This window comes from Strongylocentrotus purpuratus, unplaced genomic scaffold (assembly GCF_000002235.5).
Source record: "Strongylocentrotus purpuratus isolate Spur 01 unplaced genomic scaffold, Spur_5.0 spur5_scaffold_5, whole genome shotgun sequence".
In the NCBI taxonomy this organism is placed as follows: Eukaryota; Metazoa; Echinodermata; class Echinoidea; order Camarodonta; family Strongylocentrotidae; genus Strongylocentrotus; species Strongylocentrotus purpuratus.
The window spans coordinates 29,963,330-29,987,250 of record NW_022145611.1 but is presented as its reverse complement, the minus strand read 5'-3'; the positions used below and the strand labels follow the sequence as shown (position 1 = coordinate 29,987,250).

Sequence of the window (23,921 nt, the reverse complement as noted above, 5' to 3'; positions counted from 1 at the left end):
TGTCGTTACATGTGAGTAAAATAGTAGTAATAACTTAAGACATACCTCTGCCTGGGATTTCTTCAGATGTCGGTAATGTTGAGATTCCTGTTGGAAGCTCATCTAAGGAATATGTCCTACGCGGCCTTTTAGTCTGCGATATCGGTGTCATGATATCTGCCGCAATAGCTGTATCATCAACGATAGTCTTCGGTTCTTCTGGTAACTCCGTGCCATAAACATCTGAAAGCTCTGTTGCGAAGTCAGAAAATAATCCTGGGTCTGGAATTTCAGTTTCTACCTCGACTGGCCATGTCAGCCTCGTTCTGTCACCTTCTGTCGTTCTTCTCCCGGATTCGACCACCACTCCTTCATCCGCATCTGAAGTGAGTGACGAATAGCTGATGTCATCGAAGACCCTAAACCCAAAGTCGTCCTCTGATGAGGATTCACTCACCGACGTGTTCTCTGCTAAGTCTTGACGGAACACTTCCGATGATGATGATAACGTACGAGTGAAATTATATGCCATACGGAATCCTGTTTTATTATGATCTGGGATGTCTCCAGATGTAAACTTAATGGTCACGTCGCGTGATGATGGTATATTCACAGACCAATCGTCACCAGAACAAAACCGCTTGTTTAAAACTTTGGTTTCTTTGAAGAGTGTTATCTGAACATGTGTATCGGACAGGAGACATGTCCTTCTCCTGCTCATCCTCACTCCATCCAGATCCATAGACAGAAACCGAAGATTCACATGCTCGTCTGGATTTGCTAGCAAAGTCCACACACATTCGAAGTTAGGTGGATACGGAATCGGAAAACTGTCCAAAGGCAATGTACCTGACCCCTCCCCGATAATAAACTCGCACCTTGCGGGTTCAGTAGGTTCTGGGGAAGGTGTGATCCACGAAATGTTGGTATATAGGTTTCCGCACAAACATGGGAACTGAAGATCATCAACACTGCCATTGAACATAGAATCAATGGACATGAACGCTGCACAGAATCCCCGTCCAACACTGTATTCCGGGGAAAATTCGACTGTGATTAAACCTGCCTCGGATACAAACAGGTTTTGTCCTCGATTGTTGCAGATGAACGCGGAATATCCAGAAATTTCAACCCTGATGTATCCATAAACAGCATCACATTCGCCATTGATCACCGGTACACCCAAATCAATGTCCAATATTTTCAATGCTATTTGGTGATCAGGAAGAGAAGATTCAATCGTCCAAATACAATTAGTTCTAGTTTGCAGCTCTTGCGGATAGAATGCAGATGAAAAGTAACCGAATTCAGACTGTAAACTGCCACCACACGCATCAGAACCCATACCTCCACAGACATCAGGCTCCATCGATACTACGTCGATTTCTGGCGGCAGTGTGGACATTATCAACTGTGAAGGTGGTGATTCTTGGGTAGTCATGACTAGTCTTCCTGTAAAAGATGGAACAGGAGTCAGACCTCCGGGTAGAGCTTTGAACTGTTGACCATCCACAGTGGATTTTTGAAGGCTATAGAAAGCCTGGAAGCCTCTGCCCTGTCCATTTCGACTGTAAAACTCTATTTCGACTGAGTTTGACTGTATCAGCAAATGATCATTTTCAGTTCTGACACCGCATAAAATCTGCTCATCTCCTGAAACACAATCAAGGATCCGAATGAACGTATCGGCGTCACTACAAGGCGGGTATGTCCCGGGTGCCTCACCAAGGTCAAAATCAAAGAAATCTAAGTTAAAAGCCACATTTTCCTCTCCACGTACAACCCAGAGGCAGTGTGAACCTGCTGGATATCGTCCAGGAAACATTGATGATGCAATCCATCCACTCTCTTTTTCAGATTCGGTGAACCACTCCAACCAGATTCCGTCTACAGTGCATTTGCTCATGAGGGCAGGCAGTCGAACAGTCCCGGAAATAGTGAGGCTCTCTAGGTGTTCTGTGCCATTGCAACTGCCAGTGTCGCCTGTAACAACATGAGATCGAAATCGAGGTATTTTGAATGTTTCAAACAGGGCATAAAATCCCTGTCCTTGTCCTAATCTTCCATCGATACCTATCCTTAGGCTATTGCTTGAAGATTTAACAACCTGGTTTTCAAGAGTCCCGCAGAGGAGTACTTCGTCTGAAACGAAGTCACTGACAGTTACAAAGGAATACGCTTTATCACACGGATCTATCTGGGCAGAATCAAGTGAAAAGTTTTGAAATCGGAGCATTATGAAGCGAGACGGATCCGTCGATATATACCAGCAGGAGGTGTAGTTGGCTGGATAATCATCGGGAAAAAGAAATGTAGAAAATGTTCCAGAGTCCTCTGTGAATATGTATGCACATTCGTCAGGGATTACTATAACATCAGTCGACTGTTTGGATGAGGCGGTTGGTTCTGGAGAAAGAGTGACAGCCTCGCCATTGTCAACGTCCCTTCGAAAATGTTCACCGTCGTCAGAAAATGGTGTGCTTAACAATGTTGTGTAGGTAGCCTTCATTGTACTTCCATTATCTTCATCAAGCGAATCGAAGAGCGAAATGTTTGTGAAGATGCTTTTTATGAAATTCGATGGGCTTAACAATATTTGCCAGCAGATAGTATTGTCGACGGTGGTATCAATGGAATAATTATTGACCATCGTGAAATTGTCAGTGGCATTCATGAATAATAATTCACAATTTGCAAAGACTCTCACAACATCAGCTAACATTGAAGGCAGGATGGGGAACTCTGGTGAAGGACTCCAAGCATCATCTATATCCAGGTTTCCTCGAAATGTATCTTTCTCAAGATCAAATGATGAGTAAACTGCATGTATTCCACTTCCAACTTTACCTGCCTTGGGGTCGAACATTAAAATCATCCTGCCGCCTGTCGATATTATGTTCCGTGGCGGTAAAGAACCGCAATATATCTGTTCCCTGCCCTGGGTTGGTGAAGAGATGATGAACAGAATGGGCGTGGTTTCATTGCAGATGGAAGGGGGCGTGTACCCTAGATCAATATCGACGAACTCAAGGTTAATTGCCTTCCCCTTTCCAACAATGATCTCCCATATCATGCGAATATTTGGAAAAGGATTCGGGTAACCCAAAGTAGAAAAGTTTCCACGTTCACCTGTTAGGGAGTACACCAGTGTGTTCTTTATCAACATGCTCGATAATTCAGCTCTACCCATATCAAAATCAGGCATAGCAATACTTATCTCTGCTTTGAAATCTCGGCCAGTGATTGCAGAAGGATTGTAATGCAGCTCTATGCGAACAGGAGATATGAACTGAGCTCCCATTGAAGGAATCGAGCAGAGAAAGGTCTCATTGACGTTTCCATCTGGCGCCCATGTACGGATAGTGAGGAATGCAATGTCAGAGCTACAATTACTAACAGCAGGATTAGAAAGACCAATGTTGAGAAATGATAACATCAGTTCTTCATTCAGATCAGGCATAAACGTCAGTGAACAGTTTTCACTATTGCCAAATGATCTGTTCATGGGACTTATGGTCATTCCGTAGAGTTCAAAGCACTGGTCAGCGCCCATGTCATAGCTCATGGTTAAAAGTTCTGCAAAATCTCCTCCACTGCCGACGTCATAGACGTCATCTTGATCCAGCTCTACGAATGAAGATTCGTCGATGGCCTGGTACATGAGTGCCCACACGATCTGGGAATCTCGTCGAGTATATACAGTTATGGAAACTCTGTTGCTAAGGGTTGTGAATGTCAATGCTGTAGTCTGTGCAGAATTTACTTCACACAACGCCGTCTGCGTAAGTTGAAAATCAGGAAGGAATTCTGTAAAGACAATGCGTGTTCCGTTTTGAAGACAGGAATCGCCGGCACTGTCGGCAAGAACCAGGCTGGAATCGTTAAATCGTAGAATCGTCAAAACAATGGTTACAATGAAGTTCTCTGGTGCAGAAATGTTCCATCTGCAAAACAACGATTTCGCCATTACATTCGAAGACAGTATACCAGATGAACTCTCCAGATGATGTTCACATACATTTCGATTGTCGCTCCTTTTCTTAATGGTATGCTCCTTCATTACTTTCGTCCGGTTGCCATTCGATGAACTTCTTCTAAAGATGCGGTATGCATGACCTAGTGAGTCTTGAACATCTGCCGTGCCATCAGCTGTAGTCCGGGGGTCATCGCCAACGTCCACTATACAATTTAAAAAAGAGACACAAACTACATGCATGACTGGAATCTAGAAAAGGGCCAAGAAAGGATACTTCTTATCACAGATCATCATTAAATGTTAGTTAGTATCAACAAAAGCTCCGAATAACAGGGTGGTAATTCAGCATTTTGTCAAGATGACCTACTCGATCAGCGGACACCATGCCCCTCTCAAAAGCGAGGTTATTTTTTAGGGACGGCTTCAAAGGGACGCATGAGACGAGCGTGATCCACCATTAACTCTTCAACGCTTTATAGCTATTTCCTTTTGCTGTATGTAATCATATTGGTTGCAGCAATTCTTTTTATTCCAGTTTATTCTGCCATTACATTGAAAGGGGTTGCAACTTTCCCCATAATTGTTATCTGCTGTTATCTATTCCAGTTCATTCCATTCATGTTCGAATGCATTCATTACAATTGTACAAAATTGTACAAAAGGTATTTCTCACTAACGTCCTCCTGGCGCTCAGCAAATGATACCATGTAAACCAAATGTATGTATCATAATTTTTTTTATGGACAATAAAACATGAATCATAGATCTACACTTTAGGAATAGGTGTTAATCCAACTTAATCAATATTGTAAAAAGTGTCCAAAATTGTGTATATGATTGAAATTACTTACTGCGTAAGAAAGAAAATAGCGACAAGTCTTCAAGTTTCCGAGTATCCTGTTCCAGATGTGGTGCCCCCTATATTGTGAAAAAATGAAGAGGTGACTTAAAATTACATTACTAAACAACAACAAAATACATTGACAACATGAAATATAAAAGAGAGAAAGTTGATTACCCAATATAGACTGTCCCCTGAACCGATCTGATCGGAAGTTGACCTCTATCATGTCGTTCCTGCATGCTCAGATGACATTAAAGGCAGTGATGAAGAATGATTTTACAACCCCCCCCCCCCCCCCCCTCTCCTACATGACTCTCCATTGAGCTCTTCTGGGTTATTTTTAGTCTTACTTCTCAAGGGGGCGTGGTGCAGTCCCCTTGGAATCTAGATCCACGATTATATTTATCAAAAGTGAACCCACCAATACCATCGACAATGATTGAAACAAAGAAAGAGATTTTCATTCCTAACTAAATGTAATGAGAAAAGATAACTTAATATATACAGTGCGTCCCAGAAAAAACGAAACCGAGATTTTCGATGTTTTATCATAACTAATCACAATTAAAATTAATAAATGACACATATTTGTAAAGTTAATTAGATCCTGCTCTTTCATTTGATGCAAATTATATCATGCACATTTCCAAGGTTTGATTAGTCTTCACTGGCTGCCTGCCGTAGCAACAAACAGAGTTGACAAAAGACTTAACTCCGTTTCGCTGACGATCAGCCACGCACAAAGAAGACAAAAGACTTGATACGTGGCTGATCGTCAACGAAACGCAGTTTTGTCAACTCTGTTTGTCGCTACATCAGAAAGCCAGTAAAACGAATTCGTTTTGTCAAATTATGAAAATGCAAGCATTACTTTAAACGAACAGAACTTTGTTATTCCTGACTCATTTTTCTTAATTAAAGTGTCATATGAAAAGGCAGAAAATGAACTTTCTAGAAATGTGATTTTCCCTTTGAAATTCAGATACCGCCTGCCAAATGACTTTTTGGTACCCTTTCTTCAAATTGTTTTAATCACTCATGCATAATAATGACTTGCATCAAATGAAAGAGGATCTAAGCTTTACAAATAGGTGTCATTTCTTAATTATAATTGTGATTAAGTTATGATAAAAAAATCGATAATTCTCGGTTTCGTTTTTTCCGGGACGCACTGTATATCACACTTCTACATAGATTATAATAAGATATTTATGATAGATCCTTAAATCTGTATTTATTTTAGAGACATTTTAAAGTGAGATTGCACTACAAATTGGATTTCAGTACTTAGTCCAAGCTTGATATTTTAGACAACGGGTTGGTGTGCTCACAAAAAAAACATAAACGAAAACAAACACAAACTATCATCGATGTCATTTGATAATAATTATCAAGTCGTTTCCTACATAAGTCTTTACTACAAAGAGCAACGAAGTTTGCTCCAGCTCAAGAGCTTACCTGTTGGGCGGGTTCCTTCCCGATAGTGAAGGTGCCATTTCTGATCGCCGTCGTCGAACTTTTGCTGGGTGCCGAAAAACACACAGCTAAATACAGCAAGACGTTGATGCACAACATTTTCAAAGTGGCATAAAACAGAAAAACGATGGTCAGTTGATGATAATAAACTTTAAATCATCATGTTTTTACGTATTTTCTATGTAGAAAGATGACAATTTTTACTCAGGTATCAGGTTGTGGTCTTCCACACTGCCTGCAATTTGTGAACACCTTCTTCGCCGTTCGAAAAACGCGCGCAAACCTTATCAATGGACCAAACGGGTTGGGAATGCGGAGTCGCCAACCAATTTGACAAAACGGCAAGTCCATTTTCAATTAAACCCATGTGCATGTTCAGAGATTCAAAAGCATTCCTAAACATTGTGATGCTAATGTTTGAGCGCTTTGTTCTGCTTGGCATTGTGTATTGGATGGGCTCGGACAATTTCCTCTGGCAAACTCTTTCGAAAGGTTATCCTCAAGAAGAAACCCTCCTTTTTCACAGGCATGACCTATCTCTTTGAATAGCTATCGACTATGATGTCTCAAACATTCACGGAAACTAAGTTATAAATTTAACGGAGTTATAAGTACCCCCCCCCTTAGGGTATGTATTTATGCTTTTTCAAATTTTAAATCCTCTTACTTTCCAGGAATGATCTGTTAAAAAAAGAATAGTGAGGTTACGATGAAAATGTGAAATGTCCCTATAAAGGAGGGATTTCTAAAATCACAACACATCTTGTGCAAAAACATTTTGCATTGATACTTATAGTAAAATATCATTTCAATAATGTTACAAGATAGTTAATTGAAAATATCAGAGGCAGCATTCCCGAGTGGTGGGGGTGGGCAGGGGTCACAGTGCCCCCTCCACGTTTCTAAGTACCCCCTTTTTACATAGGAAAAGTGCCTTTTTTTACACGTATCCCTTTTCCTTCGAAAAGTTCCTATTTTTCTTTTGCAATAAGTGTCCATTTTCCATTCTCATAAGTGCCCTTTTGAATCTCTAGTAAGTGCCCCTTTTCAGGTAAGAGAAGTGTCCTTTTCACCTTTGATAAGTACCCTCTTCACCTCTGATAATTGCCCTTTTCAAATCTGAGAAATGCCTTTTTTCCTTTGTAAGAAGTGTCCCTTCCCCTTTTAAGAACTACTCCTTTTTAACCCAGATAAGCGCACCTTTTATTTTCACAAGTGCCAGTTTTCCTTTCAAATAGGTGCCCATTTTCATTTCGATAAGAACCCCTATTAAATAAAAGAGATCTTTCCCCTTTTCATAGATGCCCCTTTTCATCTAGGGTAAATGACCCCCTTCATCCCTGATCATTGCCCCTATTCAAAATTTGAGAAATGCTCGTTTTACTTTGACAAGTGACCCTTCCCCTCCTGATCAATGCTCTTTCCATCTCTGATGAGCAGGGGCGGATCTACGGGGGTTAGGGGGTTTAACCCCCCCCCCCTCCTTGGGGTGCCAAGGGAAAATGTGATGTGCATAGATAAACGCCATCATGTGTCCAGATATTCAACTCAAATGCAGGTAACTAAACCAAACACAAAGTCATGATAACTCTGGATATAAATGTGTAATGTATTAAACTGTTTTAATTTAAGGAGACGTTATCATGCACTGCTTTTTATGGTCTCCAATTCTCCATTGTGTTTGTATATAGATGCCTGGAAAACATCACTTACGGGGGTTCAATATAGCAACAAAACAAAAAATCGCTTGGGTCAAAACCCCCCTTAAGTGCCCCTTTCCCCTCTCATAATTACCCCTTTTCGTTTCTGAAAAGTCCCCGTTTATTTTAACATGTGCCTCTTTTTCTATTATTAGAGCCACTTCCCCCTTCTCATAAATTCGCCCTTTCACCTTCTATAAATGCCCCTATTAAAATCTGTTCAGTGCCCCTTTTCTTTCAACAAATGCACATTTTTTTTACTATGAGCATGGACCTACTTCGTAGTAGGTCCATGCTATAAGGGACCTATCCTCTTTTCATAAATGTCCCTTTTCACCTCTTATAAATTCCCCTATCAGAATCTGTTGGTTGTCCCTTTTCCGTCGACAAAATTATGTTCCTTTCCCATTCTCATAAGTGCTTTTTTTTCTTCATCCCTGGTGAGTGCCTCTTTTCAGGTGTGAGAAGTGACCCATTTTCTCCCCTGATAATTACATTTTGTACTTTGACACGTGCTCATTTTCTTTTCCAATGTGTCTTATCCCTTTCGATAAGCGTCTCCTTTTCCTCTCATCATTAAATGTGCTCCTAATTTAAAGAAACAAAAATCAATTTACCCCCAAAATCGCTCGCATTTATAGATGATATAATTGTGCTATTAAAGGTCTTTTCAGTCTTCTGTTATGAGAATGTGCTTATAACCCCATCATGATGGCTTTTTAATGAGGTTTTTCCTCTTTGTAATTTTTCGCACTGCGACCTCACAAATCTTTATTTTTTTTCTCGCTCGCTTCGCTTGCTCGCAAATTAATATTCAGACCATCGCACCCAACTCCTAATTATGATGCTTCAGTAAAATCTTGTATATGATGTATAAACAGTGGCGTACCTGGGGTACTCCGTCAGGGGGGGGGGGCAAGCGACCGAAACAAACAAAAAAGGCGATGCTAATTTTCACTTCTGGCGAGCGAGCGAGCAAAAAAAAATCTTTAAGTAACGTTTGGTATATAAACTGGTATTGTTGCAAGTTGGGGGTGGGAACATTCACTTGTTAGTGACGTTAATTTCATTTTTTTGCAAACGAGTGTAGCGAGCAAGAAAAAAAAATCACTTCTTTTTTAATAATTGCCACTTAAACTTGGTTCAATTGTCCCATGCAGGGCGCCGGAACAATATTGTGTTTAGGGTGATTTTATACCCATTTTAGCTAGCGAGCGAAAATACATCTTTCTCTCAATGAATTGCTATATAAAATTTGTTTTATTGTTGCAGGTAGGGGGCGGGCACAATCGTGTTTAAGGTAATGTCAATCCCATTTTGGCGGGCAGGCAACCCCCTACATTTCTCTTTTTAATGATATTATAGCAGGTTAGTGGTGGGCACATAATTCCACGAGCTAGCGAGCGTAGCGAGCGAAAAAAAAAAAAACTTTTCTTTTATAGGGAAAATATGGTACATAAAACTTGGGTTCATTGTTCCATGTCAGGGACGTGATTATTAAAAGCGGTGTTATTTCTATTTTGGCGAGCGAGCAAAAAAAAATCACTTCTCTTTTATAGGGAAAATATGGTACATAAAACTTGGGTTCATTGTTCCATGTCAGGGACGTGATAATTAAAAGCGGTGTTATTTCTATTTTGGCGAGCGAGCGTAGCGAGCGAGCAAAAAAAAATCACTTCTCTTTTATAGGGAAAATATGGTATATAAACTTTGGTTCATTGTTCCATGTCAGGGACGTGATTATTAAAAGCGGTGTTATTTCTATTTTGGCGAGCGAGCGTAGCGAGCGAGCAAAATTTTTGTAATGATAATTGGTTCATAAATTTCAGATTTTTTTGTTGCAGGGCAGGGCTTACACAATCATGTCTAAGGTGATGTTAATTCCATTTTGGCGAGCACGAGCACACCAAAACTTCTTTGAATAACGTTTGGTACATAATTATTAACTGGTTATTGCACGTTTGGGCGGGCACGTTAGCAGTGTCAATTCCATTTTGGCGAGCGAGCATAGCGAGCAAGCAAAAAAAAATTCTCTTTTAATAGAAATTAATAAATAAACTTGTTTTTATTGGTGCAGGTCATGATGGACGCAATCGCGTTTAACGCGATTCAATTCCTTTTTGGCGAGAGGGCGAAAAAACTCTTCCATTTTTAATGATATTGTTGCAGGTCAAGGGTGGGCACAATTGTTTCCAAAGCAATGTCTATTAATTTTATTCGCGAGCGAGTGTAGCGAGCGAGAAAAATGAATTATTCTCTTTTAGTAACATTTGGTACATATATTGTGTGTTATTGTTGCCATGGTTGCAGGTCGGGGCCCGTCGGGGCCCGTCGGGGCAGGCACAATTGTATTCTAGGCAATACTAATCCTTTTCTTTTTTCAGGGGGACGAGCAAGTGAAAACATTTAATACAAAATAGGCTAGCAAGCAGTTCGCGCCAGCGAAGAGTTTCAAATTTGTTATATCACTTATATTTTCCTATTTTCATTTGTTTTGATTTTTCAGGGCCGTATGCGGAATATTTTTCTGGTGGGGGAGGGGGAAAGATGCGTTAAAAGTTTTCGAAGAATCTCAAAAGCAAAAGGAGTGAAGGGAGTTCGAGCGACCGAACTGGTCATGAGGGTACTTTTGCATTTTCAAAAGTAGAATTGAAGGATTTGGTATAGGCCTACACTACATTTTCAGGAAAAAAACTGTACGTTTTCAAAATATCTGGGGTCAACTGCCCCCCCCCCCCTGGTGCGTACGGCCATGGTCTTTTTTTTAAAAAAAATCCCCATTTTTATTCCTTTCCTTTTCTTTTCCCTTTTTCTTCCTTTTCTCTTTCCTTTTCTTTTCCCTTTTTCTTCCTTTTTCTCTTCTTCTTCCTTTTTTCTTTCCTTTTTTTTCCTTTTTTCTCTTTCTTTCCTTTTTTCTTCCCTTTTCCTTTTTTCTTTTTCTTTCCTTTTCTTTTCTTTTCTTTTCTTTCCCCTTTTTCTTTTTTTCTCCTGGAGCCCGTCAGGGGGGCATTCTGCCCCCCTGCCCCCCTGCCCCCCCATAGGTACGCCAGTGTGTATAAAGAGAAACAAATATTGAAATCATCCCTGATAATGTAATCATAATGTAAAGGTATTAATACCATTGTCTAAAAAATTGTATATTTTCGCTTTGAGATTTCCCTTTGTAGGTGCCCTTTTTTCTCCAGAAAGTGCCCTTTTTTCAGAATTAATTTTGCTTGGCAACAGTAGACAGCTCAGTAAAATTAAGGTTTCTTATGTTCAAGTTGGTTCTGCCCCAGCCTGGGGCTGCCTGTATCTCCTGTACATCAATCTAGGAACCTTGGTGTAATATTTGATTCTGCCATGTCACTTGAAACCCATGTTTCAAATTGTGTTAAACTGGCCAATTGTAATCTACGTAATATCCGTGCAATTAGGCAATATCTTTCACCTCAATCCACCCAGCAGTTAGTACATGCTTTTGTTACCTCGCACCTTGATAATTGCAATTCATTACTCTTTCGACTACCCGCCAACCAAATTAACCGATTGCAAAAAGTTCAGGATGCTGCTGCTCGTCTTGTAACTAACACCAGAAGATCATCACATGCACTCCTATCTTGAAATCTCTGCACTGGCTCCCTGTTCAACAGCGTGTGATCTATCAAATTCTACTCTTAACCTATCGTGCACTAAAAGGTCTAGCTCCAGAATATATTTCATTCCTTCTATCACCCCACTCTGCAGGTCGTTCTAGTTTACGTTCATCACATAATATTAGACTTACAGAAATACGTACCAAAAGAAATTGGGGGGATAGAGCATTTGCATCAGCAGCTCCTTCTTTGTGGAATAAGTTACCTTTCTCTATTCAGACGGCCAACACTCTTTCTACTTTCAAAACTGGGCTTAAAACTCACCTGATGCTCAATGCATATTGTTAAATTTCAATGTTCTTTTTATACAATGCATGCAAAACAAACAATCACACTGTGCCACATTTTATGTACCTTGGCACCATGAAGTTGTATGATCTAATGCCAGTTAACATTTTTATATTTCTTTAATCTTAAATAAAAAAAATTAAAAAAAAAAAAAAACTTTTTAAGTCGCTCCGCCGCCCCTGGAGTATATGTTTTAGATTTTGGAACCATCAAAATGCTGGTGAAAGTGTGTTCAAGCATAACTGCCAAGGCGCCCTTGTGTTATGTAAAATGAAATTTGGCTCCAATGTAGTGCCTTAGTAACAAAAAATAAATTGTATTCGACATTCACCCAGTGGAGTTCCTACAAGTTGAAAAATGAGCAGAATACCCATGAGCTGCCTGTTTAACGCAGAATATATTTGTCTGGGTATTCGAACAGGGGTTGGCAATAATTACGTCGGCTAAATCCTTCACTGGATACGCCATTTTTATGGTGAAAACCGGTGAAAAGCGGAAATGCGAGGAAGAGAGAGCAGAAATAGTAAGGGAGAAGGGGCGTGAAGAAAAGAAAGAAAAAAATAATGGGACCCCTCCCACATCCAGGGGCGTCGCCAAAGGGGGGGGGTGTGGGGGGTGCGACACCCCCCCCCCCCCCACCTGTCAGGATATTGTCGGTAAAATTGCGCTGCCGTCGGGAAAAAAGAGAAAAGGGGGAGGGAAAAAAAAGAGAGGAAAAGGGAAAGAAAAGAAAAAAGAAAAGGAAAAGAAAAGAAAGAAAGGAAAAGAAAGGAAAGAAAGGAAAAGAAAGGAAAGAAAAGAGAAGAAAGAAAGAGAAAAAAGAAAAAGAGGGAGGAGAGGAAAGAAAGGAAGAGAAAGAAAAGAAAGAAAAGGAAAAAAAGAAGAAAAAAGAGAGAAAAGGGAAACAGAAGAAACGGGGGATGAAAGAGAGGAGAGAGAGAGGGGAGGTAAGAGCCTGAGAGAGGAGGAGTGGGTGTAAAAGAGAGAGGGTGGTTGTTGGGTTGAGTCGTCTCGTCGAGGGAGCAAGAAAGACACGGGTAAATATGTTGCTGTGTCGGGTCAGCTGTGTCGGTATTCTTGCTCAATCCTCGTGTAGGCCTACTATATCAATGCAGAAGTTTGAAGTCGGTGAGATGTATATTGTCGGTCGGCCGACAAGTTTTTTCCCCTTCGAACTGTGACTATTTATCCGCTGTGACGACTTCGAGAGTGACTACAACTACGATACTTGTATTTTCTCGAAGTTTCACTTTCCTATAATATCAGCTAAAGAAATCAGAGGTTTAAAATTTTCGGGGAAACTAAACTCAAACAAGGATTAAGGGTCAAAAACGGTACGACGAATCGTCTTCCTTTCTCTATATTTTGATGAAACGCCAAAAATTTCGCGCTTTGCGCGGGAGAGGAAAACTAATTTTAGACGAGTCAAAAACGGTATAACGAATCATCTGCTCTCTCTAATAATTTAAGGAAACGTCAAAGCTTCCGCGCTTCGCGCGAGAGGGAAAAACTGAATTCAGATAAATAGGGCTTATTAAGAGTCGAAAACGGTGCAACGAATCGTCTCCTTTCTCTAATAATTTAATGAAACGTCAAAGCTTCCGCGCTTCGCGGTAAAGGGGGAAACTGAATTCAGACAAATAGGGCTTATTAAGAGTCGAAAACGGTACAACGAATCATCTGCTTTCTCTAATAATTTAAGGAAACCTCAAAGCTTCCGCGCTTTGCGCGAGAGGGGGAACTGAATTAAGATATATAGGGATAAATAAGAGCCGAAAAACGGTACAACGAATCGTCTGCTTCCTCTAATAATTTAAGGAAACGTCAAAGCTTCCGCGCTTCGCGCGACAGGGGGGAAACTGAATTCAGATAAATAGGGCTTAATAAGAGTCGAAAACGGTACAACGAATCATCTGCTTTCTCTAATAATTTAAGGAAACCTCAAAGCTTCCGCGCTTCGCGCGAGAGGGGGAACTGAATTCAGATATATAGGGATAATTAAGATACGAGCACGGTTCAACGAATCGTTTACTTTCTCTAATAATTTAATGAAACGTCAAATTTTCCGCGCTTCGCGCGGGAGAACTGAATTCAGATGAGGATTAAGAGTCGAGAACAGTACACCGAATCGTCTGCTTTTTCTCATAATTTAATGAAACGTTAGAACTTGAGCGCTTCGCGCGGGAGGGGGGAAACTGAATTCAGATAAGGGTTAAGAGTCGAGAACAGTACATTGAATGGTCTGCTTTTTCTCATAATTTAATGAAACGTGATCGCTTCCGCGCTTCGCGCGAGAGGGGGAGAAACTGAATTCAGACAGGATTAAGAGTTGGGCACAATTCAACGAATCGTCTTCTTTTCATAATAATTTAATGAAACGTCAAAGCTTTCGCGCTTTGCGCGGGAGGGGGAACTGAATTCAGACAATTAAGGCTTATACAGAGTCGAAAACGGTACAACGAATCGTCTGCTTCCTCTAATAATTTATGGAAACGCCAAAGCTTCCGTGCTTCGCGTGAGGGGGAGAAACATCATTCAGACAAGGATTAACAGTTGAAAACGGTGCAACGAATCGTTTTCTTTCTCTAATAATTGAAGGAAATGTCAAAGCTTCCGCGCTTCGCGCTAAAGGGGCAAACTGAATTCAGACATTTAGGGCTTATTAAGAGTCGAGAACGGTACAACGAATCGTCTGCTTCTTGTAATAATTTATGGAAACGTCAAAGCTTCCGCGCTTCGCGCGAGAGGGAGAAACTGAATTCAGATAAATAGGGCTTATTAAAGGTCGAAAACGGTTCAACGAATCGTCTACTTTCTCTAATAATTTAATGAAACGTCAAAACTTCCGCGCTTCGCGCGGGAGAACTGAATTCAGATAAGGATTAAGAGTCGAGAACAGTACACCGAATCGTCTGCTTTTTCTCATAATTTAATGAAACGTCAAAGCTTTCGCGCTTTGCGCGGGAGGGGGAGAAACTGAATTCAGACAAGGATTAACAGTCGAGAACGGTACAATAAATCGTTTTCTTTTCCTAATAATTTAAGGGAACGTCTAAGCTTCCGCGCTTTGCGCGGGAGGCCTATCACCCACACCCCCTAATGAGCGCCCAAAAGTGATTCGCTTATACTCACCAACGCCCCTCCCTAAAGATCCTAGCTCCGCGCCTGCATTAAAATATATAGCTATGATGCTGACTAAGTTGACGAAATAATTCGTATATTTATGTCGTCGAGGAAAATGACCATTTGCGCATACGCAAATACTATAGATAATCCATAGGAAAAACAATTTAGCCTCCGGCCCCAGGTTTATAGCGCTAAATTTGTAGATATTGGGACATTTAATTTTGTCGGTAATTGGTGGCTAGTTTTGTCGGTAATCGTTGGCCTCTAACCCCCCCCCCCCCCCCCCACTGAAAAAGGTCTAGCGACGCCCCTGCCCACATCCTACCCCTAATCGATCGAGGGCCTTTTGATTTGCATGTCACACACCTAATGGTAAAACCCGTGCCCCCCCCCCCCCGTTCCCTCGGTTAGACTATAGGCATACATTGACATCGCCTCACACCAGACAAAATGAAAAGATTTCGATGACCGATTCTCTTAACTCTATTAAACCGATAAAACATATTGCGCGCATTGTTTTACTAATATAGGTTTTTGCGGCCAATTTCCCAAATTTTTCATTCAAATAATTTCGGGCTTTCAAATTCAAAATCCGAGATATCAATTTCATTTTATCAGCACTCTTATTCCTGTTTGGTGAAATCAAATTCACAATTTCCTACTTTGTGCATTCAAATTAACGCGGCGCTCACGATGAGCCTGGTGGCATTCAATTTCATTTTTGGTGATCAATTTCCTACAACGAGCATTCTATTTCGTGTAATATTGAGAGGGATTCCAAATAAGCGGGAAAGTTGAGTTCTTTAAATTGGAGTAGATATTGTTAATCACTGTTACACAATGGAATTTCCACATTTAAGTTAATGTTCTTTGTTTATCTGACACTTGTTGCGTTTTAATGATGTATTTGATTATCATATCGCTGATTATAATATACATTACAATCCTGTACTACACATTTCTTTCAATATTGTATACATATTCTAAATAATTGGATAACATAAGTTTTAGAACATAAAAACTAATGATTTGGAGGTGATTTTTACAATAATACTGCAGAAATGCATTTTCCCTCAATTAAAAAAAAAAAATCAATTAGGCAGGCCTATACTTTGAAATCCATTTCCACAAACTTGAATGAAAAGACTTTTTTAATGAGATTGTTCTATAGGCGTTGTGGCGTGCGCCTGTAAATCCAGCCAACAGTGGAAGTTACAAACTGATTCAGCCCAGGACGCGCAGGTTCGAAACTGAGTCACGTCTTTCGGATGGTGACGTTTAAAGGTCGGTCCCCAGACGTGAATAATCATATCTGATTGATACACGTCTGTAAAAACCCAATACACACACACACACACACACACACACACACACACCGTGACACACGCACCATTCTTTCTCGCCCTTTCTCTCTCTCTCTCTCTTCCATGTCACCCTCTCCCATTCTCTCTCTCTCTTTCGCTCTTTCTCTCTCCACTCTGTATCCTTTTCTCACCTCTTTTAATACAAGCCCCTAATTTTTTGTAGGCCCAATCAGGTATGATGAGCTGAATACTAGTCACAATGGATCCAAAGAACAAAGACACTTCCTATAAAGTTACACTTTGCTGATAATTATCCCCGGATAATATCACTCAACATTAAATACGGATAACAAGAACAAGAACAAAATACTTGACCCGGCCCGGTAGTGTTATTTTTTTTCAGCGGCACAGATTGGGGTTAGGTGCGTGTTGAGCATATGGGAAAGTTTAGGGTTAGGGTTAAATCAAGACCTCTTTTTTTTTTTTTAAAGCCCCAATCTGTGCCGCAGAAGAAAATAACGCCGCCTGGTAGTATAGGCGGCATTAGATGAATTTAAATGCTTTGCGCGAAATGTAGGCCTATACGCTCATTTTGAATGACGCGATTATTGATTGCACGGATAGTGAATGTGAATGACGGATTTTGAACTTAAAAAGCTGATTGAACGCTGTGGCCCGAATTCACAACGGAGGTCTGAGGACAGACCCGGTTTGATCAGACCAAGGTTTGTACAAACCTCGGTCTGAGCTCAAACCTGGTTTATTTTCAAACCCATTCCACAAAGGAAGGTTTGTATAAACCTTGGTCTGTAATTCCCAAACCTCCGACCAAGGTTTGTAAAACTAGTCTCAGCCATAGGGTTTCTAACATAATTTTTATGGGCTAGGGTTTAAATGTTAAGAATTGAAAAAACTGTTAAACTAAGCATTCTTAGTACGATCCGGACATCTTAATGAGCAATCTTGAAAAGATGATGGTTAGAACATCTCTGAAATAAACTTTTGAATTGTATTTTCATGAATTAATCGAACCAAACTGGCGCGCCGATGCAGAAAGTGCCCCACGTACTCACATTTGTGTGGTGCTGGTGAAGCACTCAATCTGACCCAGAACAAATTGACATCGGCACCTGAAAACCTTCGTTAGATAAATACATCTAAGGTTGTCAAGGGCTCTTTTAAATTAACTGTAAGAGTCTTATTGTTTTGGGGGTTACACATTCTTATCAATAAAATCACCTAATAATAATAATAATAATAATGATTTAATATGAGTTAAGTTTTTATTGTGATTAATATATTAATTCATTTGATTGCAATTGTTAATTACTATACATCTATATAGTTATTTTGTTAGAATGGTCAATCAATTATTATTTTAACTAGTTCCCCGTTTGTTTCCCCAACTGGCTATTTTTTTCACATCAAAATTGCAACTGGTAAATGATTTGTTTCCATATAATATTAATTTTTAAAAATTCCTCTATGGCCATCTTTCCTTTCTCTCTCCCTCCCTGTCTCTTTCTCTGTCCCCGTCCCTCCTCTCTTTCTATACCCATTTTTGTTCTCTCTCTCTCCTTTTCTCTCTCTATTAATTCTTTTTCTTTCTCCCCTCTCTCTCTCTCTCTCTCTCTCCCTCCCTTTCTCTCTCTATTAATTTTTTTCTTTGTCCCCTCTCTCTCTCTATTCAACTTTCTCTCTCTCTCTCTTCTTCTTCTTTTTTGCAATGAAACACATAATGCAAAACCATGCAAACTGCAAACACACACATCTGCACCCCCCCCCCCCAAAAAAAAGGGAGAAAGAGAGAGAGAGATAATCTGACACATATCTATTTCAGTTATCTTTGTAAATATATGAAAGCAAGAATATTGTATTTGTATTTTCATGTTTTACATAAATAATTGAGCATACAACACAATAGTAATCTACTGTTTGTTCAAACAATGCAGTTCACATTTGTAAATTTTGTAGCATGCTTATATGAAATATAGCCCACTAGAGGTTAAGAGAGGCTCTGGAAGGCCAATTAAAAGTCTCACTGTAGCGCTATTAGCAGAAAGAAAATCAGAAATACAACAAAATGGGTGACGAAAATTCAAATTTGCACATAAAAGTTCTTTAATTCTGACTTCGCTTAGTACAGTAAATAATATTTGTTCGAATACTCTCCCCTAGCTGCCAACCAAATAATTTATATTGACCCACCCCTCAACTCAGCAGTACAATGCTAATTATAGTTAAATCGGGTGCATTTAATCTATAGAGAACACTTAATTACAAATACCGTCAGAGTGACAACAAATACTTATCAACTAAACATAACATCAAAAATATTCAACACCCAGGTTCTTGATGTAATGCTGCATAACTACGAAGTATTGTGGGAACACCAAGGAGGGGCCGTATTTTGAAATACTCTTAGTATTGATGAGGCATGGAACGTCCTCATCCTTGCATTTAATAAATATGCGCTCAATCACACATCTCCCTTTTTTGTGTGTGAAGTGTTAAAGCCCCACTGTACTACTTTTAGCTACTTGCTCCCTCTATATAGAAAACTTCCCCAATCTGTGCCTGTTAATCCCCCATGATCCTCTTTTTCTTATGTTAATTGAGAACTGAATTGATGAGATAGCCTCCCGTCAGTGACCTTGCTGGGTTGTCTAATCCTCTTTGGCTGAACTAGTACAGATGGCCTTTAAAGCACATCTGTGGTCGACCCTCTGAATGAAGAAATGGCTTCTGATGAGGCAGAGAAGGCATGGATACCTGCAAAATTGAATGAACAAAATAAACAATATCATAAACAATATTTTTAATTTCGACTTGTTCATTTTTTTTCTTGGAGGGGGGGGGGTGGGGGGGGGGGGGGTAATACTATAGAAAGGATACAATGTATTGTACACATAATCAGGAATTATTCAATCCTGTGTCACTAATACAAAAACTATGAGGTTCCACTTGACAACAAACTAATCAAGTTGCATCCAGATATCAAAAACATTAATTGTGATTTGTGAACTGAAATTTAAAAGCACATGAGCTCGTTTGAATTAATTACTTAATGCGAGTTGTTACTATATTACCAAATGAACATTCCTAACATGTCACATGTTGGCCAAATACAAAAAAGGAAACAAGATTGATTAAGAAAAAGAATAAACAAATGTTTTCATATAAAGAAATAATCTACAGTACCTACCCTATAGTCTATCTCCAAGAATCAACTGTTATTCATATGCCCTAGCATCAAGCTGTCAATTCAGTGCACACTCAGAAAAGATTCTGGCATCGTGGCTGCTACCAGTCCAGGCCACCTTGCAACGATACTAGTTATTTTCCCAGCATAATCACAGACAACCTGTCAATATGAAATAACATGTTGGCATTCATTAGTTATGAAAACTCACTCATTTCACACTTCAGATAGGCCGTGAAATGTATAAATTTCACTTGTTATTTATGGTAATTAATGCAAATGCAGTTGAATATGTGATAATTGCTTTTCAATATCTATTCATACAACAAAAATTGGAAGAAAATTCTAATTACCCTATATTTATTGACTGATGAAGTATTTCTTCATTTTTAACTCATGTTTTCATTGTTTATCTTGTAACAATGTAAACAAAAATAATCTCACTTTTAACAAAACATTTCGAGCCTAAAACAACAAATGCTTTGTTTGTGTGTGGGGGGGGGGGGGGGGGGGGGGAGGGGGTACCCACTCTCGCATCTTTTTATTGGAAATGAACCTGTTTGTTTTTCTATAGTTTAAAATATATAGTGGTAATTGCCATTGATCAATTTACATGCTTCTCTTTGTTGTTTTTTCTTTCATTGATCAATGGCAAATTAACAGTGGCCCAATTGCCATGGCCATCAACAAAATATCAGAAATCTAGAGGTCATATCCGTATTGCCAATAGAAGGATGGAACAAGTTTTGATTTTTCAAATTTCCCTTTCGTTAAAAAGATATTAACGAGTGTTAGGATTTTTAAGTTTAACTATCCATTGGATATCCTTAACTGTGTACAAAGGCAGTGAAATGAGTACCTGTACGCGAATATTACTTTAATATCCATTTGGCCACTAGAAATCTTGCATTGGTCACCAATGAATTAGCATGGATGTACAACACACAAGACTGGAGAGTGTATATATCTAATGTGAAAATTTTGCAAGGTACAAAAAAAAAGGTCTAAAGGGAAAGCCGTGCTGGATCCAGTCATGATGTATTCATTTATTCTCACCTGAACATCGATGGAGTACCTGTTCTTCCTATTGAAGTAGTACCTGGCTCTTGCCCCACCAGGGCTCCTGATGTAAACATGTGTCCCATCAACAGCAACTCCTGGAAATCTGCAGTACTGGAAAAACTGCTTCTGAATAGTAGTCACTATTGCCTTGTAACTTGTAGGAAACTTCATGACTTGTCCCTTTCTTCTGACAACAGCTTCGGAAACATCCCTCACTCACTACTCTCCATTCGGCAAACAGATGAATATGACACGGCATGCCACCTCCTCACGGTGCATCCTTTAGATCGAATTACCTTTTTAAAAAAATTAAAAAAACAAGCATTCAAATAAATCATTTTTTTGCTGGTTTATGCTATTATATTTTTACAGCATCCCCAACTGTCACTGTCACTTTACAAAAAAAAAATCCTGATTTCTAGATGTGGTGTGAATCAATTTAACGTAAAAGACAAAATTGTCTATGCCTTTTCTAATCTTCATTACGGCTTCACCTTTTGAAAAATAAGTTTAAGTAGTTAAGTAGTTTTACACAAAACAAGAAATCACAAACCTGTTTCCAACACATAATCTGAATAATTTCCTCATGTATTAAAGCCAAATAACAGTATTGGGAAATGCCCCACACACAAATTATGAACATTAATGCTCCCATCACCTACAGTACCATGTAAAAGAATAAATATCATGACTAATCTATCAATGTATCGAATATGACAGAAAATGCTTAGAAATTGAATAAATTTATGTAAATGCACATGTGTATTGCATTGGGGGCTTGCACGGTCGTAGGCAGACCAGCGAAGCGGGGCAAACGAACAGTGAATTTAGGCGGTCAACATGAATTGAAATATTTCTGCATTTTAATAACGACACTAGTCTAGGGTTGGATTTTACAACAGAAGCCCTTTTTTTGTATAGCTATGTTAACAATATTCAATATTCATCAAGTAGTTTGGCCATGTTTTCAGCAACTTTCCCAATACAGAATTTGAATTCAAAGTAGCCTACCTCAATCTAAAACAAAAGGCTCATCATCCAGCGGGTTTTTCCAATCTCAGACTCAGAGGCCTCTGCCCGGTTGTGCTGCTATATATTGCTCCAGCTCCTCCTTCAGGTACACCAGCTCATTATGCTGAATCAGCTGCATTTCTACCATCTTTATTAGAGTGAAGATAAAATTAAACAAATGTTTAAACAATGTTTTTAAATTAAAGAAATGTTATTACTTGTGCTTGTGACTTTGTGGGTGATCCTTGCTCTGGAGACTAAGCCAGTTAATTAAGACAATCAGAACCAGATCTAAATTTAATAAAACTAAGCTTTGCTTGTCACGACTCATAGTCATAGACAGAAATAACTGTCTGAGTGATATGGGTCATTTCTTTAATAAAAATAATATTAAAACTGACATTTGTTGACATTCTATAATCGGAGGTCTAGTGGAGCCAGGCGTAGTCTCAGTGAACAACCGGCGATATAGAGAGACTGAAGCTTTTGGTCCATGCCTGTCAGTGTGATTCATTTTGGGGAACATTGGCATTGCTGATGCCATTTTAATTTCTATTTATTTAGGTACCAGTGTCAGTGAAACAAGTCAAGTGATGGACATCATTGCCAGGCCTATACTACTTTTACTAGGCTAGAGCCTGGTATTATTATCATTATCATGAATTTGTAATAACTAGTGTAGGTCTAGGCCTATTCTAATAGGCATGTGTCATGGCATTGCTGACAACAAGACGAAATTAAACATGACAGTCATAGATCTACTGACATACTCAGATATAGCCTACTGTAGGCCCGGCTAGGCCCAACTCCAGCCCAGGGTCAGAGGGTGCGAGCTCCCCCGCCGCCTTGGGCGTTGGACTCGAGCTCCCTCGGACTCAGTCCCTGAACTCTGGAATTGAGAGGCCGTCGGATATGTAAACACCGAACATTTCATGGAAAATGGAAAGTTATAAAGCATATCACATATTGAAGTCTCAGTAACGTGAAGAGTATGGATTCGACTACATGTACAGGTTTTATACTTACGATTTTAAGGAAAGGATCGAGAGATTGAGAGATTTCAATTGCACTAAAATCGGGCTGACCAGATACTATCGCAGATTGTTTAGGCGGTGAATTATTTGGATAAAATCAATCGAGCATAAATTATCTCCACCCAGTGCTGCATCCTGATTGGTTGATAGCTCTCAAACCAGGTTTGAGAAATTACAAACCTCCTATCTGAGCAGTCTGTAAATTTCGGGTCTGATGACGTACATAAACCTGGTCTGAGGACAAACCTTGCTTTGTGAAATGTAATTTCAGACCAAGGTCTGAACTCAAACCTGAAACGCGTCATATGACGTACATAAACCTTGGTCTGAGGACAAACCGGCTTTGTGAAATGCATTTCAGACCAAGGTCTGAACCAAGGTCTAAAACGCGTCATATGACGTACGTAAACCTTGGTCTGAGCTCAAACCTTGCTTTGTGAATTCGGGCCTGTGAGTGCGACTTGCGCGAGTTCGAATGCTGAATGAAAAAGGTCTGACATTGGCCGAAATCTTATACACATCACAGTTTGAACATTTAGTTTTGTTCCATTGGTATTTGGATTGTTTTCAGATTCTACATCTAATTACATTTGATGTGAGTTTCTTTCTTTCCTATTTTAATAAATAAAAAATACATTGCACTACTACAAGGAACAACAGATATCACAAACTTTCAAGCAGAGCAACGATGAAACTTTGAAACTGAATATCCTTAAAATTCATTACGAATAGACCCTACAAATTAAAACAACCCCCTCTCCAAAAAATAAGAGAGAAAACATCAAAATTAGAGTCAAATTTCGTCTCTAAAGAAATTTGTTATGTACCTTTCATTTTAGTAATGTTCGAGATATATAGAGACTTTTCCTTTCTCAATTAAAAAAAAAAATCAATTATTTTTATAATTTTTCAAACGTCAATGGAAAACAAAACTATAGACTATGCTTCTGAATTTGTTTTGATGAGTACCTTATAACTGTTGATGAATTCTACAACTATTTCCCAACAGGGCAACTTCTAGTATTTATAGTAAAGTGAACATGAGATGCCATGAGACGCGCCTGAATAATGTGCCCCTCCCCCTTTATACTGGTTATAATGCCCACACGAAGAAAGTTACTAACAGGCCCTGCCCAGAACGAACTTTTGCAATCTTTAATTTTTTACCCCCATTTTGACCTACTTAAATGATCCAATTTTATCTCATTTTATTCACCATTACATATAGTTTGTTGAACAAATCTTATGAAGCTTAATTCATTGTAACTTGCATTCAACTCATCA

At 39.4% G+C, this 23,921-nt stretch overlaps 1 protein-coding gene and 1 long non-coding RNA gene across 2 annotated transcripts in view; both read right to left on the bottom strand.

The window, feature by feature from the left end:
- The window catches only part of p160 (cell surface protein p160), a gene marked incomplete at its 5' end in the record, with an annotated part of 28,851 nt that overhangs the window by 357 nt on the left and 4,573 nt on the right, over window positions 1–23,921 (bottom strand). The window contains 3 exon segments of the mRNA NM_214664.1: window positions 46–4,158; window positions 4,807–4,873; window positions 6,258–6,497. Of these exon segments, the coding sequence (NP_999829.1) occupies window positions 46–4,158; window positions 4,807–4,873; window positions 6,258–6,374 (4,297 nt within the window).
- Window positions 18,938–22,931, bottom strand: LOC115929654. Its single transcript, XR_004066639.1, has 5 exons — window positions 22,630–22,931; window positions 21,604–21,751; window positions 20,587–20,888; window positions 19,534–19,692; window positions 18,938–19,100 (listed from the first exon to the last, which is right to left on the bottom strand). It is a non-coding gene; the product is annotated as an uncharacterized LOC115929654 (long non-coding RNA).